At 48.4% G+C, this 21,220-nt stretch overlaps 2 protein-coding genes and 1 long non-coding RNA gene across 13 annotated transcripts; 1 reads left to right on the top strand and 2 right to left on the bottom strand.

Annotated features, from left to right (window-relative positions):
* The first annotated feature begins 405 nt into the window (after positions 1-405).
* On the top strand, positions 406-3,648 carry GINS1 (GINS complex subunit 1). The gene is made up of 7 exons (XM_052676441.1): positions 406-530; positions 605-669; positions 757-852; positions 1,055-1,145; positions 1,726-1,842; positions 2,569-2,643; positions 2,909-3,648. Exons 1-7 carry the CDS (start codon positions 456-458, stop codon positions 2,975-2,977), a joined length of 588 nt encoding a protein of 195 aa, XP_052532401.1. The 5' UTR covers positions 406-455; the 3' UTR covers positions 2,978-3,648.
* LOC128077356 (uncharacterized) lies at positions 1,967-4,906 on the bottom strand. Its single transcript, XR_008204943.1, has 3 exons — positions 4,893-4,906; positions 4,265-4,493; positions 1,967-2,647 (listed from the first exon to the last, which is right to left on the bottom strand). It is a non-coding gene; the product is annotated as an uncharacterized LOC128077356 (long non-coding RNA).
* Positions 4,902-21,212, bottom strand: NINL (ninein like). 11 transcript variants are annotated; one of them, XM_052676141.1, is made up of 17 exons: positions 21,107-21,212; positions 19,364-19,599; positions 19,058-19,186; positions 18,833-18,970; positions 18,399-18,537; positions 17,272-17,382; positions 16,558-16,647; positions 16,038-16,046; positions 14,839-14,935; positions 14,255-14,322; positions 12,964-13,286; positions 9,992-10,096; positions 8,155-8,224; positions 6,477-6,728; positions 5,909-6,121; positions 5,222-5,338; positions 4,902-5,128 (listed from the first exon to the last, which is right to left on the bottom strand). In XM_052676141.1, the coding sequence occupies exons 3-17, from the start codon at positions 19,123-19,125 to the stop codon at positions 4,940-4,942; spliced, it is 1,989 nt and encodes a 662-aa protein (XP_052532101.1). In that variant the 5' UTR covers positions 19,126-19,186; positions 19,364-19,599; positions 21,107-21,212; the 3' UTR covers positions 4,902-4,939. The 11 variants fall into 11 exon arrangements, with proteins under 11 accessions (XP_052532101.1, XP_052532159.1, XP_052532142.1 ...); XM_052676199.1 differs by having other exon boundaries at positions 5,222-5,314; XM_052676182.1 differs by having other exon boundaries at positions 19,461-19,599.
* Between the last annotated feature and the right edge of the window lie 8 nt (positions 21,213-21,220).

The following is a 21,220-nucleotide window of genomic DNA, read 5'->3' as shown; positions in this document are numbered from 1 at the left end:
AAGCAGCAGGAGCAGAGTGGGCTGGGGGAGAGGCCAGCCTCGGGAAGGCCGTACAGAAGAGCAGTGAAAACAGGTTCACCTTTATATTCTAAACATTACATGCTCATCGCATTTGGTCCAATTTTAAACGCTGACTGCATTTGTTCCAATGATAAAGTGCATTTCAAAGTGCAATTTAAAAACTCAATTCAAAAACGCATGTCAAAAGTCAATTCAAAGTGACTGTTTTATATATATTTATATATATATATAACATATACACACACACACATTTATTTATTTAATTGCCCCTTTTCACCGCACCTTCCCGCGCAATCCCAGCCCCACCGTCGAACACCCGCCCCTTCCCGCCCCGCAGCCCCGTTCCCGGGAGCCGCGGCCTCCCTCCTGGCCCCGCCCCTCGGCTCCCATTGGCTGCGGGGCGGCCAAGTTTCCCGCGCGCGCGGCACGGCAGCATGGCGGGGGAGCGGGCGGTCGGGCTTGTGCGGGAGCTGCAGAGCGCTGCGGGCGGGCGGCTGCCGCCCTTCCGGGTGAGTGCGGTGGGAGCGGGGCGAGGGGTGAGCCGAGGGCGGCCCGTCCTCACCGGGCTTCTGCGGTGCTGCAGGCGGAAGAGCTGCGGCAGGTGCTGGAGGAGATGCGGACGCTGTACGAGCGGAACCAGGCGGATGTGTGAGTGCCGCGGTGGGAGCTGAATGGGGAGGGCGGGGCCGCGGAGCTGTGTAACGCCGCCCTGTAACCGGGCTCCTCATCCGCCAGGTCTGAAGCGAAGTCGGGCCGAACGGATCTGATTTTCCTCATCCGGTTTCGGCACTGCTGCCTCCTCCGCAACCAACGCTGCATCGTGGCTTACCTGTGAGTGCTGCGTGCTGGGGCCCCGGCCTGCAGCGTCCCGGCTTTCTCCTCTGCTCGAGAAGTTCGAACTAATGAATGGGTCAAAAACGGCATCCTTCAAAGGAAGGAGGGAGCCCTAAGCAGAGCTCTTGCCCAGTGCTGCGAGGGCAAACAGGCGCCGCATCAGCAAAGATGCCGTGTTTGCCACTCGTGTCCCCCCCAGGTACGACCGGCTGCTACGGATCCGGGCGCTCCGGTGGGAGTATGGAAGCATTCTGCCCAATGCCATCCAGTTCCACATGGCAGCCGAGGAAGTGAGTCAGCCTGCTTTTCAACTGTTACCCTATTTCCCTCTCAGTATTCCCTCACTCCTCCCAAATGATTTAGTACAGTCAGAACAGCATTACGTCTTTTTCCTTTACTATAAACTTGAGACACCTGATGTGCCTTACTGTAAATATCAGTTTGTTTCTTTATGCCTGAAGGATGCAATCCCAAATGCATGATAAGTACCAATAATGCATGACCACTTCAAGGATCATCGCCTTCATCAGATCAGACTCTCAGCCCACAGAACTTTGTTCATAGAAGCGTAAAGGTTGGGAAGACCAGTAAGGTCATCTGGTCTGACCATCCTAGTCTCCACATGCTGCTTTCAAATGCTGTCAGTCAAATGCTAGACTGAAGCACAGAGCTGCTGGTCAGCATGTTTGCTAGCCCAAATCCAGACTGCCCTGTGCCCAGAACAGATTTTATTTTTTTCCCCCTTTAGAAGAACTCGTACTCAAAGGAGAGCTGTGACAGCACAAACAAACCAGGTGTCATCCATCAGGAACATGTCCTTCAGCATGAGCTGTGTGGCTCTGCCTGAGGGACTGCTGTTGGCATCTGCAGGTGGAGTGGTTCAATCGGTACAAGAAATCCCTGGCTACCTACATGAGGTCAGTGGGAGGAGAGGAGGGACTGGACCTTACACAGGACATAAAGCCTCCTAAAAGCCTGTACATTGAAGTAAGTGCACGAGTGCTGGCTGCTGCCTGTGAACAAAGTATGCTGACAAATGCATGACTAGTCTGCAGGAAATGTGTGTAGTAGTGGTGAGTGGTCTGAATGGCAGTGAAAAGTTCTTGCAGGGTGTAGTTCGTAGCAATTTAATTATTCTTCTAAAGACCTCTTCAGATCAATTAGAAACCTTGTTCTCACTTAAGCATTGTCAACTAGGTGTTGGTGCTTTCTTGTCATTGTTTAATAGATTTTCACAGATCAGACTATAAATCATTTTATGCCATTGATACAACAAAGCAAAAGCAAGTGGAAAATGATTTCGGAGTCAGTAGCTGAAGTGCTGTGTTCTCTTAAAAAGAAAACATACAGGCAACCAGCCTGCTCTTTATAACTGTTTCACTGCTAACAGACTGACATTTTCTGCTACATGTGTGAGGAGGCTCTAGAAATGCTGCTGTTGTGCAGTGCTACTCTTTCCTTAGTCTCTGGGGTGCCTGCTCTGCCCACTGTGCTTCATGTTGCAGGCAGAGGCATGAAGAGAACATCAGGTAGGCCCTCAGACTATGGGGTCCACCTGGTTTTGTATTTTCAAGTCAGGGCTGTGCGAGGTGGGTAGGAATATGTCCGCACTTCAGACATATGCTCCATAACTCTTGCGTCTCTTGCAGTGATGTCTGACATTTTCTGTGGGAGGTGTAATGCTGCAGACACAGCTACCTTTCTGCTTCACAGGTGCGGTGTTTGAGAGACTATGGAGAATTTGAGATCGATGATGGCACCACTGTCCTGTTGAAGAAGAACAGCCAGGTACCTGTGACATGAAAACAAGGTTTAAATCCTCTCCTGTTCTTTTCCTTCTCTTCCACTCTTGTGACGTAGCCCTGCCCATCCCAGCTTCACAGCATGTCACAGTTCCCCCATGTGTGGCTCCCTTGTGTGTGCTGCAAGCTGTCTGCATGCACCAGGACTGCACTTCACCCCTGCCTGATCTGTGATGTAGCAGAATTGGCTATGTAATAACAAATCCAGTCTGCCTGTATTTCAGGGAAAATCTGTCTGTGTTTCTGTGCAGCACTTCTTGCCCCGCTGGAAATGTGAGCAGTTAATCAGACAAGGAGTCCTGGAGCACATTCTGTCATAAGCGTGCAGGACAGGAGCCTTTGCTTGGTGGTCTGTGCAGGACTTCAGCCACCTCAGTATTTTAGAGCACCCTACAACTTCTCATAACAGCTTGACACAAAGATCATCTCCAAGCTTGTAAGCAAACCATATTGGCCAGCACTTTGTGACCAAAGGGTGCGTAGCAGTAACACAGTAAGCCTGAGAGTCCTGCAGTGGGTGGAGGGTGTCTTGTAAGCACCACAGCTACAAGCAGTGTTTGTGAATGCAGTTTTGCTTGGAGCAGTTCTTTGTGCCTTGGAAAATAAGAGACTGACCAGCTGGGAGAGTTCCACAGCTGCCAAATAAAAAACTGCTTCATCTTCCAATGATAATAGCTCTTCGAGAGTCTATGTTATGTTCTTTACAGCTCTCTGACCTGGCTCTTTTGTTCAACCCAGCTTGACTGTGCAGAGTGATGCTTAGGAGGTCATTAGGTGTCTCAGTGAACTTCAACCATCAGGTCAGCTCCAAGAGTTTCTTGCTGGGGCTAGATGTGGAGCTGCTCACCTTCAATAGTGGCTGAGAGATAGTACTTCCAAAAGCATGAGCTCTAGGTAAGACCGCAGGCTTTATTGGCCTGATGCCCATCTGACAAGCAAAAAAAGCAGTAGCTTAAGGAAGAATGCAAGCAGAGAAGTGCCCAAGCAGTTTTTTCACTGCTGCTCCCAGCCTAAGCTAGGGGTAGCTCAGAGGTGTTCCCTGCCTTGTTTTGCTACCCTGTGTGGGCTTTCATCTTTACCAGCTTCTCCAATAGCCCTACTCTTTAGGGCTGCCCCAGGACAAGAGAAGACTCTGCCATCTTCCGCAACAGAAAAATCACCCATAGACCTGAGGCCTTTTCAGTCAGCCCTCTCCTGGTGTTGTCCCTGTCCTGTCCCTTATAGAAGCAGGGCTGGAGAACATCCCAGCACTGCTAGGCTAGGAGTTAAGAGCCAATTTATCCACCGTTATTTTCATTCCAACAACAGGTTGATCTATGTTGAAGCCCTTTTGCCTATATTGACTGTCAGGCTCTGTGTCACCACTCTGTTGCAGTCAGGCTTGTTTAGTCTTTCTGCTGCAGCAGTCACCACAGTCCCTTGAGAATCACAAGTCCTTTTACAGCCTGGCAGAGAGCAAGGCAGGGTGTAATGATGTACAGAGGGTAACACCCTGGGCTGATCAATATACCTGTTATCTGCTCATGTGAATGCTTGGCTTTGTGGCATCTTAGAAAGCTTGCCAGTGAAGACTTAACAAGGAAGGTGAAATGTTGTGCTTTACTTACCATGCTTCCTGCTCTCCCTGAGAACGTGCAATAAGGACAGCTTGCTGAAGTATGGTGGTGCACAGGGGGGACCAGCCCTGCCCCAAGCTTTGGAGATTGAAATCTGAAGAGGACTCTTCCCTCAGATGCTCTGATCTGCTTATGGCAGAGGCAACAACCCACCAGCAAGTTAGTTTGGATCCTAGGCTCAGGTTTTGGGAAACTTCAGGTTCAGAGTCTCCTAGAGGAACTGTAGGGAAGGAGGAAAAAAAAAAAGAAAAAAGTTCAGCAATAGTTGCAGGAGACACCTGAAATTCAGAGGAGGCTGGAGATGGCAGGAAGTACTGATACCACAATACAGAATACAGCTTTCTACTCAGAGTACACCAGATGCAGGAACCTGCAGCCCCCTCTGCCCTGGCTTTCCAGATGCAGGCAGCTCCTGGGGAATGGCTGCCCTGAGACAACAGCACATGCTGCCATTGGGACTGGTACCAAAGATTGCGTTTATAGTAAGAAAATTAAGCTACCTACTGGACTAGTTTCCTTGAAGGACTAGCATCTCTACTTTCTACTTTCTACCCAGGGAAATCCGAGCAAGATCAGAGAGAACAAAGCTGATTACTCAGCCAGATTTCTTCTTTCATACCTGACAAACCTCAGGCTCAGGAGCAAGGCTGCCATAGCAGTGCTCCATCATGCACTCAGAGATGCTGGTGTGATTTTTTCAACAAGCTTCTTCAAGGCCAAGGCCTGCTCCTCCAGCATGTGGTTCTTCCTCTCAGCGTTCATCTGCTTCAGTTCAGCTGCCTGCACGGCCATTGCAAACCCTCTGTTTTCTTCACGGAGATCTTTAATCAGCAGTTTGTTCCTGCACAGTTGAGCCTGCGGTACAGACAGGAGGCTTAAGGTTCAGTGTCCCTCCACGGAAGTCCCAGCCCAGCAGAGACAAGTGGCACCAGCACCTCCTGCACTCACCTGTGCATCCTTGAGGCGAGCTGCCCCATCTGCAAGCGCAGCTTCAGCACTCCTTAGGTCACACTGCAACCCCTCTGCCTGCTCCACAGCTGCCTGCAACAGGCGCTCATGTTCTTTCTTCAGCACGAAACAAAATCCTGATGTTATGTTGGGCTGTCCCAGGTAATGTATGCATCCCACCAGGTCCCCAGCACTCTCCCTGAAGCGTGAATGGGGGAGCAGTGGAGGTGTTGCAAGATGCAAAGAGCTTGGTGGGGAGTGCTTAAGACCAGCACCACCTTCCCTAGTTCAGCACCAGTCTGTTTTTTAAAACCCAACACCTTGTTGACTTGGTGCCCTACATTTAAAGCCAGCCTGCTCTGTGCATGTCCATGTAGAGGGCTCAAGCTTTCTTTCCACAGCCTAAGCCAACACACAGTGTCTCCCTAAATGGTTCCTGCCCTCTAGGCACAAGGTATCTGGTCTGAGGTAGATGAATAGAAGTGGAGTGTACTCCTGATCAAGCACAGTTTGGTGACAAGATTCATAAGGAATGAAAACTGCAGCTGGAACTTGAAAATCGATTGCATTTTTCAGGTACAGAATTTTCCATCCACTCCTCTGGTGCCCTTGACCACAGCTCCATTCCAGGCTGGTAGTGCTCCCTCTCTGGTACCCTTGAGGGAACTTTTGCAGCTCCCTGCTTACCTGGGTCCTGACCAGCTGTCTGCATGCCTGCTCAGCCTGCTGCTGGAGGTTTGCCTGGAGCTGCTGAACCTTGCACTGTTCCTCTTTCAAGCTGGCTTGCAGCTGTTCAAACTGTTTCCTTGGCACCACATTGTTCAGCTGTGCCTTGGCCTGCTGCAGCTGCAGTGCATGCTGAGTCTGAGCCAGACTCAACCTTGCTTTGGCTTCAAAGAGCTGCAACAGAGAAAGGTTGCCAGTTACAGCATTGTGCCAGCAATAGGACAGGTTGAAGGCGTGCTGCACATAAAAGGAGGGGCTAAGCAGCACACTCAGCCTCCACCCTAGGTCTCATGTCATCATGGCCACAGCAGACCAGTAGAATCTTGACAGGTAGGCTTAACAGGCAGCCTGCAAAGCCACGTATTGACAGTGCTGGGAGCTGCAGAAGGGTGACTCCTTTGTAGCTCTCAAAGAGGACAGTCTTTTCTGTCTGGGGAAGGTGTTCAATACAGCCCTCAGTGGGGAAGCACCAACATCACAGGGACCACCCAGCTGCATGCTACCTTGTCAATGACCAAACAGCACCTACTTCCTCTTGCGATGCCTCGAGCTGCTGCCAGAGCAGCTCCATCTCTGACCGACACGCTGCATGCTGCTGGCAGTGCTCCGGCCTCATGGCCATCTCCACTCCTTGTAGTTGCTTGACTTCCATGAACCTCTGGTTCTGCAGCTGGGTGGACCCAGTGCTGGCGCTGCAGCCGACTTCATGCTCCAGGATCTTATGGCTCAGCTTACTCACCTTGATGTTTGTCTGGGAGATATCCACATTGCTCTTTCCACTCTGTAAATAAAATAAAACACACAAAGGTTTGGAGTGGGAATACTAGCAGAAACTGCTGGGTCCCTACATAGGAACACTGCTGTCACCACAGGACCTTGCGTGCACCCAGGACTCATTTTCCAACCTGAACCAAGCCCCGAAGCCATGAACAGCCTCATGCTTAGGAAAGCCTACACAGATTACAACCCTGGAAGAGGTTGGTCGGGAAGGAAGAGAGGGGGTCCTAAGGTCTGACAGTAGAGCCATGTAACAGAAATATTAAGATTGGCATCAGTGCAGTATGAGTGGACTATCATAATAGAAGAAGGGCTACAAATGCAACCTCCATCAACACCAAAGGGCACCATCCCCTTGACGTTCCTGGGACATCACACTCTCAGCAGCAGTGCTGAGCAAGGTGCAGTTTCCGTGGTTAACGTGTCAGCAGGAAGCCTGCATCTACCAGCATACATCTCACGGCCCCCTCATTCCTGTCAGCTTCTCAGGAAAATAGTAACAAACATAGCTTTCTTCAAATGGAGGAAAAGTGTGCGGTGTACCTGGGCCTAAGGCTTATGGAAGCTGACTCAGCAAGGGTCAGGAAAGGACCACCCAGTTGCAGATGATGGCCTCTGTAGTGGAAATGCTAAGTCAGGGCTTGAAGCAGTGACTGAGCACCTGGTGGGAAGGCAGGACCACCTCCAGGGGAGCTCAGGTGCATGCAATACTCCTGAGTAACTGAAAGAGGTGGAGCCAGGATCCACCCCTTCCCAGACCTCATTTAAGGGCCAGCAGTGAAAGTAAAGTGATCGTGCTGGAGATCTCTGCCTGCTGGAAGCCTTCTGAAGGTTAGAAAATTTTTCTTCCTTTATTTCTGCATCCATGGCTGCTGCATTTGGACTTGGTCTCTTTTACTGTAGCCTAGGATTGTGCCACCCTGCTATTACTGCAGTTATTATTATAACTCTCCAGCACGTTATAGCGTTACATCATTACAGACCCAAGCAGTGAAGATATTTCCAGAGAAGTTGCTGTTATTAGCCAGGAAGAGTCCCAGAAAAAGGGTGAGTACTTGAAAACCTGCTATCCTCAATCACACGAGTATTCTGACCAAACCTTTTGCACATACTTGTTCACAGGCTTGGGAGCATGAGTGTTTGAGACTGGGATTGAGTAGAAACTCAGGGAATGAGAGCAAGTGCTTAAAGCTAATCTTTTTAGAGATGTATTAAGTACCACCTTTCTCTGCTGCAAAGACTTTCACAGGCTTTTGTCACATATCTTTTCCCTCCTTGATAGTTATAAAACAAAGCAGTTTCTTCCAAGTAAGATTAGATTCAGTTGCTTGAGATAAGACGTTTGCATCCTCCCCTATAAGACCATGCAGTTTTTGTCCTCTTAAACCCCACATCCAAGAATCTGTCAGTTATTGTTAATGGCTTCTTACCGACTTCTTCAACTTTACTGCTACAGCCAGTTTTTCTACCTTCTCTCTGCTCAACTTGCTCGTGTGTTTCCTGTCAGGTAGAGGGATATGATTAGCTTCATAACAGAAAGCAGCAAACACAACCTCTGTTTTGGGGACCTACGCAGCTGATCTTGGTCTGGAAAAGGAGACAAACCAGGCCAGAACAGACATGGTCCTGAATTGATTCCAGAGTGGGTGTTTCAGCTCAGGGCAGAGAGGTGGGGACACCTGAAGTCCTATAACAGTGTTAGAGACCAAAAATTCAGAGTATGAAGTACAATGGGGAAGCCTGGTTTATGGCTGAGCAAGTGTGTGGGAACTGCTGAGTCACGGCCTGAACCTCAGACTGATCACCTGAGGTGAGCCATGAGTCAGCCAGAGGAGCACAGGTGAAGGCAATTCTCCTGTGCTGCTGGAAGGAGTGGAGCCAGGCTCCAGCCCTCCTAGACCTATTTAAGAGCTGGCTGCCAGTGGGGAAGGATCTCTTCTGGAGATCTGCTCTGCTGGAGTTCTGTAAGTGAGCCCAGGATAGGGGTAAGCTTTCTATCTTCTTTTTGTTGTTGTAATCTGTTTTGCCTAACTCTCTTGTTTATTTTGTAACTATAACATCCTAATATTCATTGATTATACACTTGGCGAGCCAGGCAGGCCAAATTTACGTCATGTCTTTTCTTTGGAATTTCTATAAATGGGTCAAGGGGGAGAACAATACCCCTCTAGAGAAAATGATTCCAGGGCAGATCCCAGGATGTGTGGGATCCCCCTGTTATAAACTAGTGGTTATCATTGAAAAATGGGCTCCCTTACGCGTTATGGCAATATCTCCCCATACCACATGGCAGACTACTTTCAGGGACTTAATAAGGATGTACTGATCACTAAAGAAAGACAATTGGCTGCCTCCATCCACAATGGCATGGCCACTATTAAAATTGGGTATTGGGTGTCTCCCACCCCGGGAGTACAAGGTGTCTATTGCCCCAGTCCAAGAATACATCCTGGGCATCGATATTCTATGGGGTCTGGCTCTCCAGACAACTGTGGGAGAGTTCAGACTTCGACAGAGATGTATCAGTGTCTGGGCAGTGCAGGCAGTATTAAGAGGCCATGCAAAACATGAGCCTGTTTGCCTGCTGAAACCGCGCCGTGTTACTAACGTGAGACAGTACAGGCTCCTGGGTGGGCAAGATGAAATATCGAGACCTGCACACAGCCCATACAACTCCCCCCTATGGCCAGTGCGAAAGTCGGATGGCACGTGGAGAATGACAGTGGATTACAGGGTGACCAGTGGGGAAGGATCTCTTCTGGAGATCCACTCTGCTGGAGTTTTGAAAGTGAGCACAGGATACGGGTAGGCTTTCTATCTACTCTCTTTTTGTTATCATAATCTGCTTTGTCTAACTCTCTTGTTTATTTTGTAATGATGACATCTTAATATTCATTGATTATACAGCAGGAGACACCAGTATCTATCCCAAGCTTACAAAGGCAGCAGTTGACCACCGATAAAAATGTTTGTGTAAACAAGAATCTCACGCTTTCCACACTCGGCACATCTCTGCCCCCAGTGTCTTCTCCAAATGCAGCTCTGAACCCAGTCCTCTGGCCTACCCAGCCTTTGGCTAAGCCTGATCCAGCATTGGCTGCTTTTGCATGAAGTGAAGGCAGTGAGAGTGCTGGCTTTTGGAAATGAGCAAACAAAAGGCAGCTTGGGACAGCTGAAATCAGGTAAATGCACCTGAGCAGCAGTCTCTTTCACGAATATTATCTTTCCCCCTTTTGCCAGCCTTCCCACAGCTGGCTCCTCTCTTACTCGTCATGTCTGCACTCCTCCTTAGCCTCCCTCAGTTCTTCCTGGAGTCTCCCAGTTTGACTTTTCAGCAAGCTGTTCTCCTCCAGAAGCCAGCCCTGCTCTCCCCTGCAGGGAGAGAAAGAGAAATGTGAAAAATCACACCATACAAAAAAAAACCATACAAAAGCCCAGTTTGCTGTTTGCATCTTACACAGTCTTCCTTCTCTGTTCCCATCCATGTTGCGAGGACAAGAAGAACAAAAGAATTCTGAGAAATATCCATCCAGTAGCTCAAGCAGAATGTGGGGGGAGAATCAAAGAACTGTCAAAGGTAGAGAAAGAGTACTAAGTATTGATGGCAGGAAAACAAAAGAGAATAAGGAGAAATAGCATAAGATGCTGAATTTATTTGGCTTCCAGCTGACTAAAATCTGTTTGCAAACCTGTTGGCTTGGCCTATCACGACATACATAGACTTCATTTCAGGATAACCAGCTGGCAAACCCAACACCTGAGTGCAATAAGGCCATGTCAGGAAAAGCCAGCTTGTGACTATACAGTGCTAGGGGTGCCAGCTATGAGACCAAATGCAAGGAAACCTCTCATTGTCTTTCCTCTTCTCTACTCTTAGCCTCCCACGAGGCCACAAATACTCGCATCTGCTGAAAGGCAGGTAAGCCCTGTGTTAAAGAGCACAGTACTATCCAACAGTTAGTGCTAACCTCTAGATCCCTCCAGGCTCCATATTCTTCCGCAGAGAAGAGCATGGGAGAAGAGCCTATCTAGCTCAACATGGAAAACAGCACTGCAGTTTTTGTCACTCAACGTGAGAGGCAGAGGAGCTGAGCAGGGAAGTTCTTGCTCTACTCCCCAAGCAAGCAAGGAGTACTAGTGCACTGCCTAGTGTTTGCTTCCCCCTGCTTAGCAGGATACTCCACACAGCAGCCGCTCTTTGAGTCAGTTTTACATCAGGATTCACATGCTGTTCTTCCTGTGGAATCTCCAACACCCACATACAGCTGAACAAGGCAGAGGAGACAAGCGCACAGTCAGCCAGGGCCACGTGAGCACATCCCAGCTCTCTGACCACACTCCCCCAGTTAGGAAAAGATGTAGGGAACAGCAAGCCAGAACAGAGCTGCTGTCAGTGTCTTGGACCAACGTGTTAAGCAGTCCTGTGTTACACAAGACATCTGGTCTTCTTTTGCTGTCGCAGCACTCGGTTCTGCAAACTGCCTGAGTGCTCAAACCCACCGCTCTCTTGAGGTTTGGGGATCATTTTCCAACTACTGCACAAAGTCCTTGAGCTGCATCAGCTACAGCTTCAGTCTGTTCCTCTCCCTCTGCAGCTCCGTTTTGACAGCCTGACTGTCATGTTTCCCCCTGTGCTGCTATGTTGCTCTACCTCCCTCTAGATCACATTATGTCCTGACATCCTGCTGCCTCTGCCGGGTGAAGGCAAATCTATCTTTGCTTTCTCTGTTTCCTTCCCAAGCACAGCCTCTTGTCTATCAAGATTTTGTTTCTCCATGACAAGTGCATTCAGCTTTGGCTCCAGTTTCTGGACTGAACAGTCCATTTGCTGCAATGGACATCTGTAACAGCCTATCAAAACACCTTTCATTTCTTCTCTATTCCTTTGATGCTGAGGTTGCAACAGGAGTTGCTGTTCTATGTCCCCAAGTCTTGGGTACATGCTCCTTTCCAACTGGAGGGCAACTCTCCAGCTACATCATCCCTTCAGTACCAGAGTCCTCAGCTTTGTGATTTGTACATTACATCCATTTCATCCTGGTGTTTTTTGTTGTTTTACCTTGTTTTCTTTCCACCCTCTTAACAGCCACCATTTGATACATCTTGACTTGCTTCCCATTTACCTTCTTTCACATCTTATCCTCCACAGGGACACTGTGTCCTTTTCCTTCTGGACCCATCCCTGCTTTTCCTGGGCATGCTGCTCCCCAGCAGCCTTTATTCACTGAGAAATTACTTCTTCTCACAGCAGTGCTGCTGCTACACTACAGCTGCCTTCACACAACATTCACTCCATTACTGCTTTTGATTATATTCAACCTCTGCATTTTTCCAAAAGATAACTAACATCTCTCTGACCTGGATTTGATAGCACACATGGCAGGCACAGCTTGAAAAGCTCAACCAGCCCTGGAACACATTTTTGCTGGAGAGACAATACAGTATTCCTTAGGTTGCAAAATTACTAAGTATTACAGCAAGCTCCCACACCACTGTGCCCTATAACAGAGAGCAACAGAGAAATCGTCCACCTGCGTATTGTGAAAGGGGTCTCAGATGCTGAAAAGAGGCAGTGGAGACACACAAAGAGACAGCAAGGCAAAAGGAAACAGGGGACAGTGGTAGGGCGCACTGGGAAGCAGGACGGGGCAGGTATGAACAGTTTCCTCCATGATGTTCCTATACTTCCTCTTTAATCTCTTTCACAAAGCCAATCTGACCCCGAGGAAGGCTGCAGAATTGGCACCACAAGCACAGGAAAGGAGGATGATCACCTATTCACAGATTACCTTATTTTTCTATGAGTGAGTTTGTTTTGGCCAAACAGAAAAATTTAAGCCATCTTTTGTTGCTTTTCAGACAGCAGACTGTAATGATCTAGCAAGTAGCAGCAAGTTTGCTAAAGGACCAAGAAAGAGAAATATCATATGAAAACACTGATAAAAACCATCCTGTTTCCCTCTTTGTTGTTAGGTACAGTTTTTGCTGGCACTTCCTCTGACACACCTGCACAACACTAAAGGAAAACTGAAGTCTTCAAATAAAAGCAGTCATGTAAGAGGAGTTCGGATGTCCCACTTCAGACTGCTGTATCCTCACCCTCATGCCTAGATTTTTTTTCCCCAATTGAAGAAGCTCTACAGACTCATAAGAAATCTCCCTGGTCCATTCTGGTGCAGGCAGGGGATGTATTCACCCTCTGTCTCCTACTTAGACCCAAGAAAAGAACACCACCATACCTGAGGCTTCCTCTGTTCCTGCACTGCGTTCTCAGCTCTTCTCCTTCCTGGTTCAGCTGCTGCCTTGGATGCCCTATGTCCTCAGTGTGCTGAAGTTCAACCCTGGCTGGCTCCATCTCAAACCTCTCCTCCAGCTCCAGGCTCTGCACACCTTTTCGCTCTTTCATGACATCAGGTACAACCTGGTACTTTGAAACTGTTTCTCTCAGGTCTTCTTCCTGGTCTTCCACCTTGCTCATCTCAGCCTTGACGTTCTCCTTGCTGTCCTTTTCTCTTTCAAAGTTTTTCCTCATTAGCTCCATTTCCTCCTCATAATAGTTTACCTGTTGGAAAGAAACAGGGGTTGGACATTAGTGCTGTGCTCCTGAGGGCCTCTCTCTCTTTTGGTAACTCTGACTCGAACCACCCTAATGGTTCCTCCCAGCAGGGGACACTCTCAAGACATTTCTGCTCCCTAGTGAACTCAGGACAATAAACAGCTGCACACAGCAGCCTTTAAGAAGCAAAAATAAATGGACCCCAGTTTTCCCAGCTGTCAGCACACCTCTCTCTTTCTCCTTGTTTGCAGCACTGGGACTCCATAGAGAAAGGAGAAGCATCGTCTCTACACTCCTACATCCTTCCTCCACCCTGCAGAGTAGCCCCTTGCCCTAGAGGTGGCGGTGAGGAGCTGCTGCTTTCCACAGCTCCCTGCAAAAAATCATAAAACCCAGGGTGGGATTAGCACAACGGAGGCAGGAGGTCTGCAAGCAGCTTTGTGCTCCTTGAACTGTCTGTCATCTGTGTGGCAGTTTAGGATTTACAGTTGCAGTGCTGCAGTGGAAACCCAGCAAGAATGCATGACCTCTAGTTCAGCAGAAAAAGAAGTGAAGGTGGAAACTGATCCCCGTTGGTCCCTTCCAACTCAGGATAATCTATCCTGCTGCTGTCTAGAGGGCTGGGCTCACACTGTCATCTTAGTGCAAGCAGGTTAAAAGTGCGCTGGAAGCACAGGGAGACAGAGCTCTGATAATTTCCATGCTCTCAGGAGGCACATTGCTGCTTCTCCTTCTGGTCCTTGTGCTGATTTTACAGGGACAATGCAAAGTAGAAATAATCTCTAGTTCCACGTAAGAAGCAAAACTCATGCAAAATTTTTGCAAGGTGACAGAGTCATTCACAAAGCTTTTGCCCACCCATGAGGGCTCTGCATCTTCCTGACTGCTAAAATGGGCATGGGAATACAGATTTCCCACCTCCATTCACCAAGCAGCTGTGCAGAGAATTCTGGACATCAGCCCCCACAACTCACCTTGGATTCCAGCTGCATCTTCAGGTCCTGCAGCTGTTCTTGGAGCTGCTGCGTCGTGATTGACGTCTCTGCACACACAGAAATGGGAACCAGATGGTTGGGAGAGGAACACACTGGGAAAAAGATGCACTGCGAGAACAGTCTTTGGTCCACTGTCCTTGTGCCTGATACTTAGGATTGCCCCACACTCTGTGAAGTGCTGGAGTCTAGTCCTCTGGCTCTCTAATCCAACTCCTGCTCAGAGAAAGACTATCACCAAAGCCAGATTCTCTCATCTATATGGCAGCTAATCCTAAGAAGTTTTTTCCTAATGCTCAGCTTGAACCTCCAACCCCACTTAATTATATTGTTTCTTCACCATTCTCTACAGTGAAAATCTGCCAGCTCATTCCCAGCTGCCAAGTCCTCATGTTGCTGTCACAAGCTTACACGTTGGAACCACCTCTGTCGCTCCTTTCTTCCCTTGCATGGCTGCCCAGTGCCAAAACCAGGAGCAGCCACTCTACACTCCCACTACTCCCGTCAGCACAAAACCTTGCTCTTGCCAAACAAACAGAGATGCCCCAAACACCCCTGCATTTTACCTCCAGCCAGCAGCCCTCTCTCAGCCCTCTTCTCCTGCAGCTGAAGACGCAGCTCTTCCAGCTCTCTTTGCAGCACGTCATTCTGGTCCCACAGCACCTGAGGCAGAGACAGGCCATGACGCAGCTGTGAAGCTTCCCAGGACTGGGACAGAATGTTCCCAGGTTGCAGAGGGAACAAAACGAGGTGAAAAGGACCTGAGCTCTTGGGAAGCACTGCATGAAACAGGTCCCACTGCCTGCTTAGAGCAGAGAGCTCCAAAGGCAGCACAGGAGTTTATCCAGTGTCACCCCACAGCGAAGAGTCTCACAGATGAACACCACGCTGAGCAATGAGCCACTTCCATGCATCTGGATCAGGAATCCCCCTTGTTTCACTTTATATTCTGAATCCCACACCGGATGCAAGAGCGCGTGAGGAATCCTGTCTCCCCTCCACTTTGAACTGACATCTAATTACATCCTATATGCTACCCTATCCAGAAAATGAATGGGCTGCATAAGAATACAAGCTATGGAACTTCCACAAATCCAAACTAACGAATATTACTAAGCAGGTCTAGAAAAAAGTACACCTAGTTTGTTTAACCTCCATTCTAAACAGAAGAGCAGACAGGAGGACATAGGCTGCCAGCATTCAGGATTCAGTACCCAGCTGGGTGCCTCACATGGCAGGATGAAGCCAAAGGCATCTCCATCCAGCTGCATTTGCATCAACAACCCTGGGACAGCTCAGCCCTAGGAAGAATTACAGCTCCAAGCATCTTCAGCCCTCTGGTGCCACCTGGAGTACTGCTATATTGGATAGTGTTTCAGCATGTTTGCCTTTAGCTACAGCTTCAATAGGAGCTATCTGCTGAATCTGTCAATGGCTTTGCTGCAAATGCACAGATTTTAGCCTCTGAAGAGATTTGGTAAGTCACCATCTCTACCTGGTGGTGCTCTACAATCACTCATAGCACTTGGAAACACAGACAATGCAATAAGTACAGGACACTGCACAATCAGGAGCCAACACAGAGAACACCCAGCCATGCAAAACATGCAAGAGACAAAAATTGCTTAGAAATCATAGAAAGGTGACAGAGGCTGTGCTCACATCCCAGAGAGCCAAAGCTCTGGGCAGCAGCTGAGAAGGAGGTGCAACACACACAACACCAATGCCAGGACCGTGCACGCACCAAGTACCTGGATAGGCTTACCTTGACTCTCTGTCACAGCCCAGTAATTTTGTAGGGGTTGTGAAGTAGGGAACAGAAAAAGAAAGGGAAAAACAAAAGAAGAATTTGGCTGACGGTATGCGTTCCAAAGGAGCACAGCTTTCTCTTCCCATTCAAGAGAAAATACCTTACAGCAGAGCCTGGAGTGGTCTGCCTGTATATAAGGAGCTACATGATTCCCACACAAAACAGTCCACGGCTACAGGGTAGCAGGAAGGGTGAAATTTGCAAGCTACCCCTGTTCCCCTCAACCTGGCAGGGGAACCAACACACAGTTGTGCTCCTACAGCTGTGGGAGCAAGGCATTAGGTTCCTTTACTAGGGGCATAGCTGTGTCCTGCCTCCTGCCAAAGGATGCTGAGCAAGGCAAGAAGGAAAACCACTCCTTCACACTTTGTTACCACTGCCCCATTCCTCTGCCCCAGACTGCAGCACTCAACAGATGTGCAGACGACAGCTGAATGCATCACGACAGCATTGCTGAAGAGGTGCCCACTGGTACCTGGCATTGCCGCTCGTATTCCAGCACAATCTCTGCAAAGTATTTGCCATGGTTCAGGAGCTCTGGGTTGCGGGGCTCCTCCTGGTCCAGCTGCACAAGCACAGGGAAACACTTCTCATCAAGGAAATTGTCATCTCTCCAAGTGGAGAGACAGAAGCTCTACAAAATCACTGGAGTCACAGTCCTAAAGCCCTAGATTCAGAAGAAAGGTTCCTATTGATGCCAGTGGGATGGGTCAAGTGCAGAAAGAGGGGAAAGAACGTCTTTCTTCTTAAGACAGAGATACCTAACTGCAGACAGGCTGGCTTCCCCAAACCAGCTACCAAGAACGCTGACTCATTTCTTTCCCAGATCCACTTCATGCTCCTCACTGGAGTGGAAACGTCAACTACTGATAATAACAAGAACAAACCCTTTATTCAATACCTGTTAAGAAGATTTTTTTGAACATCTAATTTTCACTTGGAAATCTCAGATTTGTATAGTTTTCTATACTTGCAAATTTCCTCCTTTCAAGCTCTGAAAGGCCTAAATTAAAACAGTAATTCTTTTTTCCAGGTTGTCATTAATATGCAGGAGAATTCAAAGTGTGTGGGGGGGGGGAGTAACACAACAACTGAGCTGTAATAAACCAAATTTCAAAAAAAAAACAAAAGATTAACCTTTTGAGGAATTCTTCAGAAGACTTAACCACCACACAGAAACAAAGGCTACCTTGTCCTTCACAACGAGGTTGAGCTCTTTCTGAAGCTCCAACACCAGCGTCTCAGAGGCGGTCAGTTTCTCACCCATCTCCATGACTTTGTTTTGCAGCTGTGTGTTCTCCTGCAGTAGAAGCAGAGAAGATTCTCTTTGCGTTGTGGGTCCTCAGTTCATCAGTTTTGGACCTCCAGTGGGCAGCTGCAGAACTACTAGCACATCAGCACTGTGATCGCAGCACTGCTCACAGGAAATCCCACTTTGGGCAGGACAGTGGCATGCCACATGGGCTGGGGATTGGCTCATCTCTCCAAACAACAGACAGAAGCATAGGCTTTATAGAATAAGAGCTAGACAGCCCTGTAGGCTTGTCTGTACCTCTGCTTCACAAAACTACCTGTCTGTGCTAGTTGTTGAGAAGAAGGAGACCTCCCTGATCAACCTAGTCACTTTCACTGATGGTATATCTACATCAACAGAAGCCACTGCGGAGATTTGGTAGAGGCCTTTCAGTATCTAAAAGGGGGCTATAATAAAGAAGGGGGGGGACCCTTTAGTAGATTCTGCTGTGACAGGACAAGGGGAAATGGCTTCAAAGTAGAAGAGGGGAGATTTAGATTGGATAAAAGAAAAAAGGCTATTTTTTTTGACAGTGAGGATAATGAAACACTGGCACAGGTTGCCCAGAGATATGGTAGATATCCCATCCTTGGAGGTCAGGCAGAACTGGGCTCTGAGCAATCTGATCCAGCTGCAGATGTCCCCGTTCATTGCAGGGGAGTTGGATGAGACAACCTTTAAAGGTCCCAAACAAATTGAATTATTCCAAGATAATATTCAGGCACAGGGACACCTTTGTCTCTGCTACTATATACTCCTTCATACAATTTTAGCCTCAGCCATCAGTTCAGGTGTCACTAAGGGCCAAATCATTCTCAACAGACTACAAGAGGGTTCAATAATGTCCTGGCCAGCAAATAAGATCCTTATTTTAATTGCGTAGTATGGATGTGACTCACAACTTCTCCATAAAATCCTGCCCTTCCTAGCAAAAGCAAGACAAGTTATCCAGCCTCGTCACCACTTCTGCTTTGATTCCTCTGAAAGAGTGAAAACATTTAATTCAGGACAGTTTCACTTACCTTCATCATGAGGTTCAGTCTCCCATGAAGGGTGGCCTCTTTGCCCTGGAGGAACTGTGCATCAGCCTCCAGCTTCACTTGATGGTTGATGGCTTGCTGCAAAAGCAGCTCTTTTGCCTCCACTTCAGCCCGAACATCCCTGGAACAGATAAGCAACATGTCTGGGGGCAGCTGAAATTTATTCTCAGATTACTGTGAGGTCCAGGCATCCATGCTCACCCCACAAAAAGAAGAAGAGAAGACCTTGTTTGGAGAGATACTGGAAGCATAAGTGAAGTGCACACAAGTTAAGGGGTCTTTAGGGACTTCTCTGCCACTCACACAATGTCCAAACAAGTGAGAGATTCAGAAAGGGAGACTGGCATAGGAAGGAGAGGCAGCGGGCACTCACAGGAAAACCATTTTCCCTGCTCAACCAAAAGAACCCTTCCTACTTGAGCTTGCTCTGGCTATGCTTGAGGGCGATGTATTGCTTGTCCAACTCCCTGCTGAGCTGCAGGCAGTGTCTCTCTGCTTTCTCTAAGTCCAGTCTGGCCTTGTCCCTCTCCCTGGAGATTTGCCTCACCTGGCTTCTGCAGGCACAGTAAGCAGTGCATTCAGAGACACCTCTTGCAGTCCAATGAAGGCCCTCTACCCCACATGTGAAGCAGCATCCTTACTTGAGACACTGGAGTTTGTATGCATAGGAGGTGATGGCTGCATGCTGAAGCCCACTCCTTGAGACCATGAGTGTGCTGTCCAAGGCTGCAGGCAGCTCTGCTGGGCTCCTCTGTGCTGCTAATCAGTTTCTGAAACAGAAGCACTGAGTGAAATCACTCTTCCTCTCTTCCAACAACACTTCCATGGTTACACCAGCTGACTGCTCTCAAGAGACAGCCTCCCATTTCAAAAAGAGCCCCAGTTAACACCCACCCCAGACTTTCCCCAACCCTGGGGTGGCCAAAGCTCACCCTCCCATTACAAACCTGCCCACGAGCACTTCTTCCACCCCAGAGAGACACTTGCTAGAAGGTCTCGTTCCTCACTTCACCTGCCACCACCAGACATGGTAATGCTGAGCACCTTGAGGATCTGCTGAGTTCTTCCAGGGCTCAGATGGCAATGACAAATTCAGGCTTGGCAAATCTAGTGCAGTTGCTGGTGAGGAGACGTGGGCTTACGCAGCTTGGCAGGAAGGATGGACTCCTCTGCTTGCACTCCTCTGACACCAAGAAAAAAAGCAACAGAGTTAAGTCAGTGAGGCAAAATTGGCAGAGAAAAACTGATATCTTTCAAAATCAAAATACTGATATTGGATCAAGTTCTAATAACGACATCAAGCTGCCAGAAGTTAGCTTGGAGATGTCATAAGCCACCTCTAAGGCAGCCATAAGAAGACAGCTGGAAGCCACAGACCAACCACTTTGGTCTCCCTGCTAACCGATGAAAAGTCAGTGTCCAAAGAAAGACCAACTCTGGAAGTTATACAGCATTAGAGGGTCATCTGAAAGCTGTTAAGACAGCTGATACTTGTTTGATCTAGAAGCTAAAATTGGGTTGAGGTCAGCTTAGCCCTTCCTGCCTCAAAGCTAAGTGAGATTCAGCCAAGTTGACTCAAAAGAACTTGAATGCCAGAAAGTCAACACAGAGTTGGTAACACCCCCAAGAGCACCACTTTCATTTCAGGTTTGGAGGAAGCCTTTCCTTTTCCACTTTAGTGCATTAAAACACTTCAAATGCATTTGCAACTGCTTTGTCAGTTCTTGGGATTAAAAGTGCTATGAAGAAATCATTACACCAAACGAGGAAAACACAGATGAACTAAAGAGTGTGACAACCTCAGTTAAGATGTGCAGTAACGTGTTTCTGAAGCCAATATTAGAATTGGGGTGATTTTTTCCCTTTTATTTTGTCCCCCAGTAAAGAGACAAGACTGAACAGCTCTCTTTCCTTCTGCACTATTGTCTCACCCCACCTGCACAGGATTTGCTCCCACTTCTACTCAAGTGGCTCCCAAGAGGGTCATTCAGACGCTACACAAGGGCCCAGACCATCTCTACAAGGAACAAGCAGAGAACTCTCTCCAATTCACCACACCAAGTGACGTCTATTAAATCAGCCCCCTGTGAAAAACAGCATCTTCATCTGAATTATCCTCAGTAGAACCCATTCTTTAGCAATTTTGTTTTATGTTTGGGTGAGGGGAAACAGAGATGTGATGGCTGGACTTGTGTCTGGATTCCCTTCAGAACACTGCAGAAACATCAGACAGAAATGAACTATGTATGGCAATGACTTACAGCTCCTTAATCAAAGCTAATGGAGGTCACCTCTGAGAAGCTGCAGATCAAGGCCACGAATCAGGATCTTTTTCTGCCTTTCAGCTCACCACACGATGTGCTAACAGCCTCAGTTGCTTTAGGGATCTCAGTGTACTCAGGAAAAAGAAGGTCGTGTGGCTGAGCAAACCAATTTGCAGCTCCTCAGAGCTCACCCTGCAGCGCCCAGCCTCGTTTGATTTAGTGAATGCATCTTTGGGCTCCTAAAGGAGGATGACAGGAGCTCACCAGCCGCAGGAACACAGCTGAGAGCAGCCGATCAGGGTTTTAAAATAGCTCCCCTCCTGGTTTTTTCGAGGCAGCTTCAAGCTGTTCCCGCAGATTCTAACGCAGAGAGAACAGCACCAAACCGCTGCTAAAAAGAGAAAAGACAGAAAATACCCGACTTACCGCCCCACGGCGCATGCGCACAGCTCACTACGCCACTCTCCTGCCGCGCATGCGCACGCCTCCCATCTCTACCCGCTCTGCCGTCGCGCATGCGCGACGCTCTCAACCACCCCG

This window comes from Tympanuchus pallidicinctus, unplaced genomic scaffold, assembly GCF_026119805.1.
Source record: "Tympanuchus pallidicinctus isolate F22 unplaced genomic scaffold, pur_lepc_1.0 scaffold1, whole genome shotgun sequence".
NCBI lineage: Eukaryota > Metazoa > Chordata > Aves > Galliformes > Phasianidae > Tympanuchus > Tympanuchus pallidicinctus.
Note: the sequence above shows the minus strand (reverse complement) of the source record. Positions and strands in the feature narration are given on the sequence as shown.

Excerpts from the sequence above, each read along its gene's own strand:
- GINS1 (XM_052676441.1), top strand. The coding sequence starts at position 456 with ATGGCGGGGGAGCGGGCGGTCGGGCTTGTGCGGGAGCTGCAGAGCGCT. Across the intron at positions 670-756 it reads GAGCGGAACCAGGCGGATGT|GTCTGAAGCGAAGTCGGGCC; the intron begins GTGAGTGCCGCG and ends CTCATCCGCCAG. Across the intron at positions 2,644-2,908 it reads TGTTGAAGAAGAACAGCCAG|CACTTCTTGCCCCGCTGGAA; the intron begins GTACCTGTGACA and ends GTTTCTGTGCAG.
- NINL (XM_052676141.1), bottom strand. The coding sequence starts at position 19,125 with ATGGTCTCAAGGAGTGGGCTTCAGCATGCAGCCATCACCTCCTATGCA. Across the intron at positions 18,538-18,832 it reads CATAGCCAGAGCAAGCTCAA|GGATGTTCGGGCTGAAGTGG; the intron begins GTAGGAAGGGTT and ends TATCTGTTCCAG. Across the intron at positions 6,729-8,154 it reads CAGTAAAGTTGAAGAAGTCG|AGTGGAAAGAGCAATGTGGA; the intron begins GTAAGAAGCCAT and ends TTTTATTTACAG.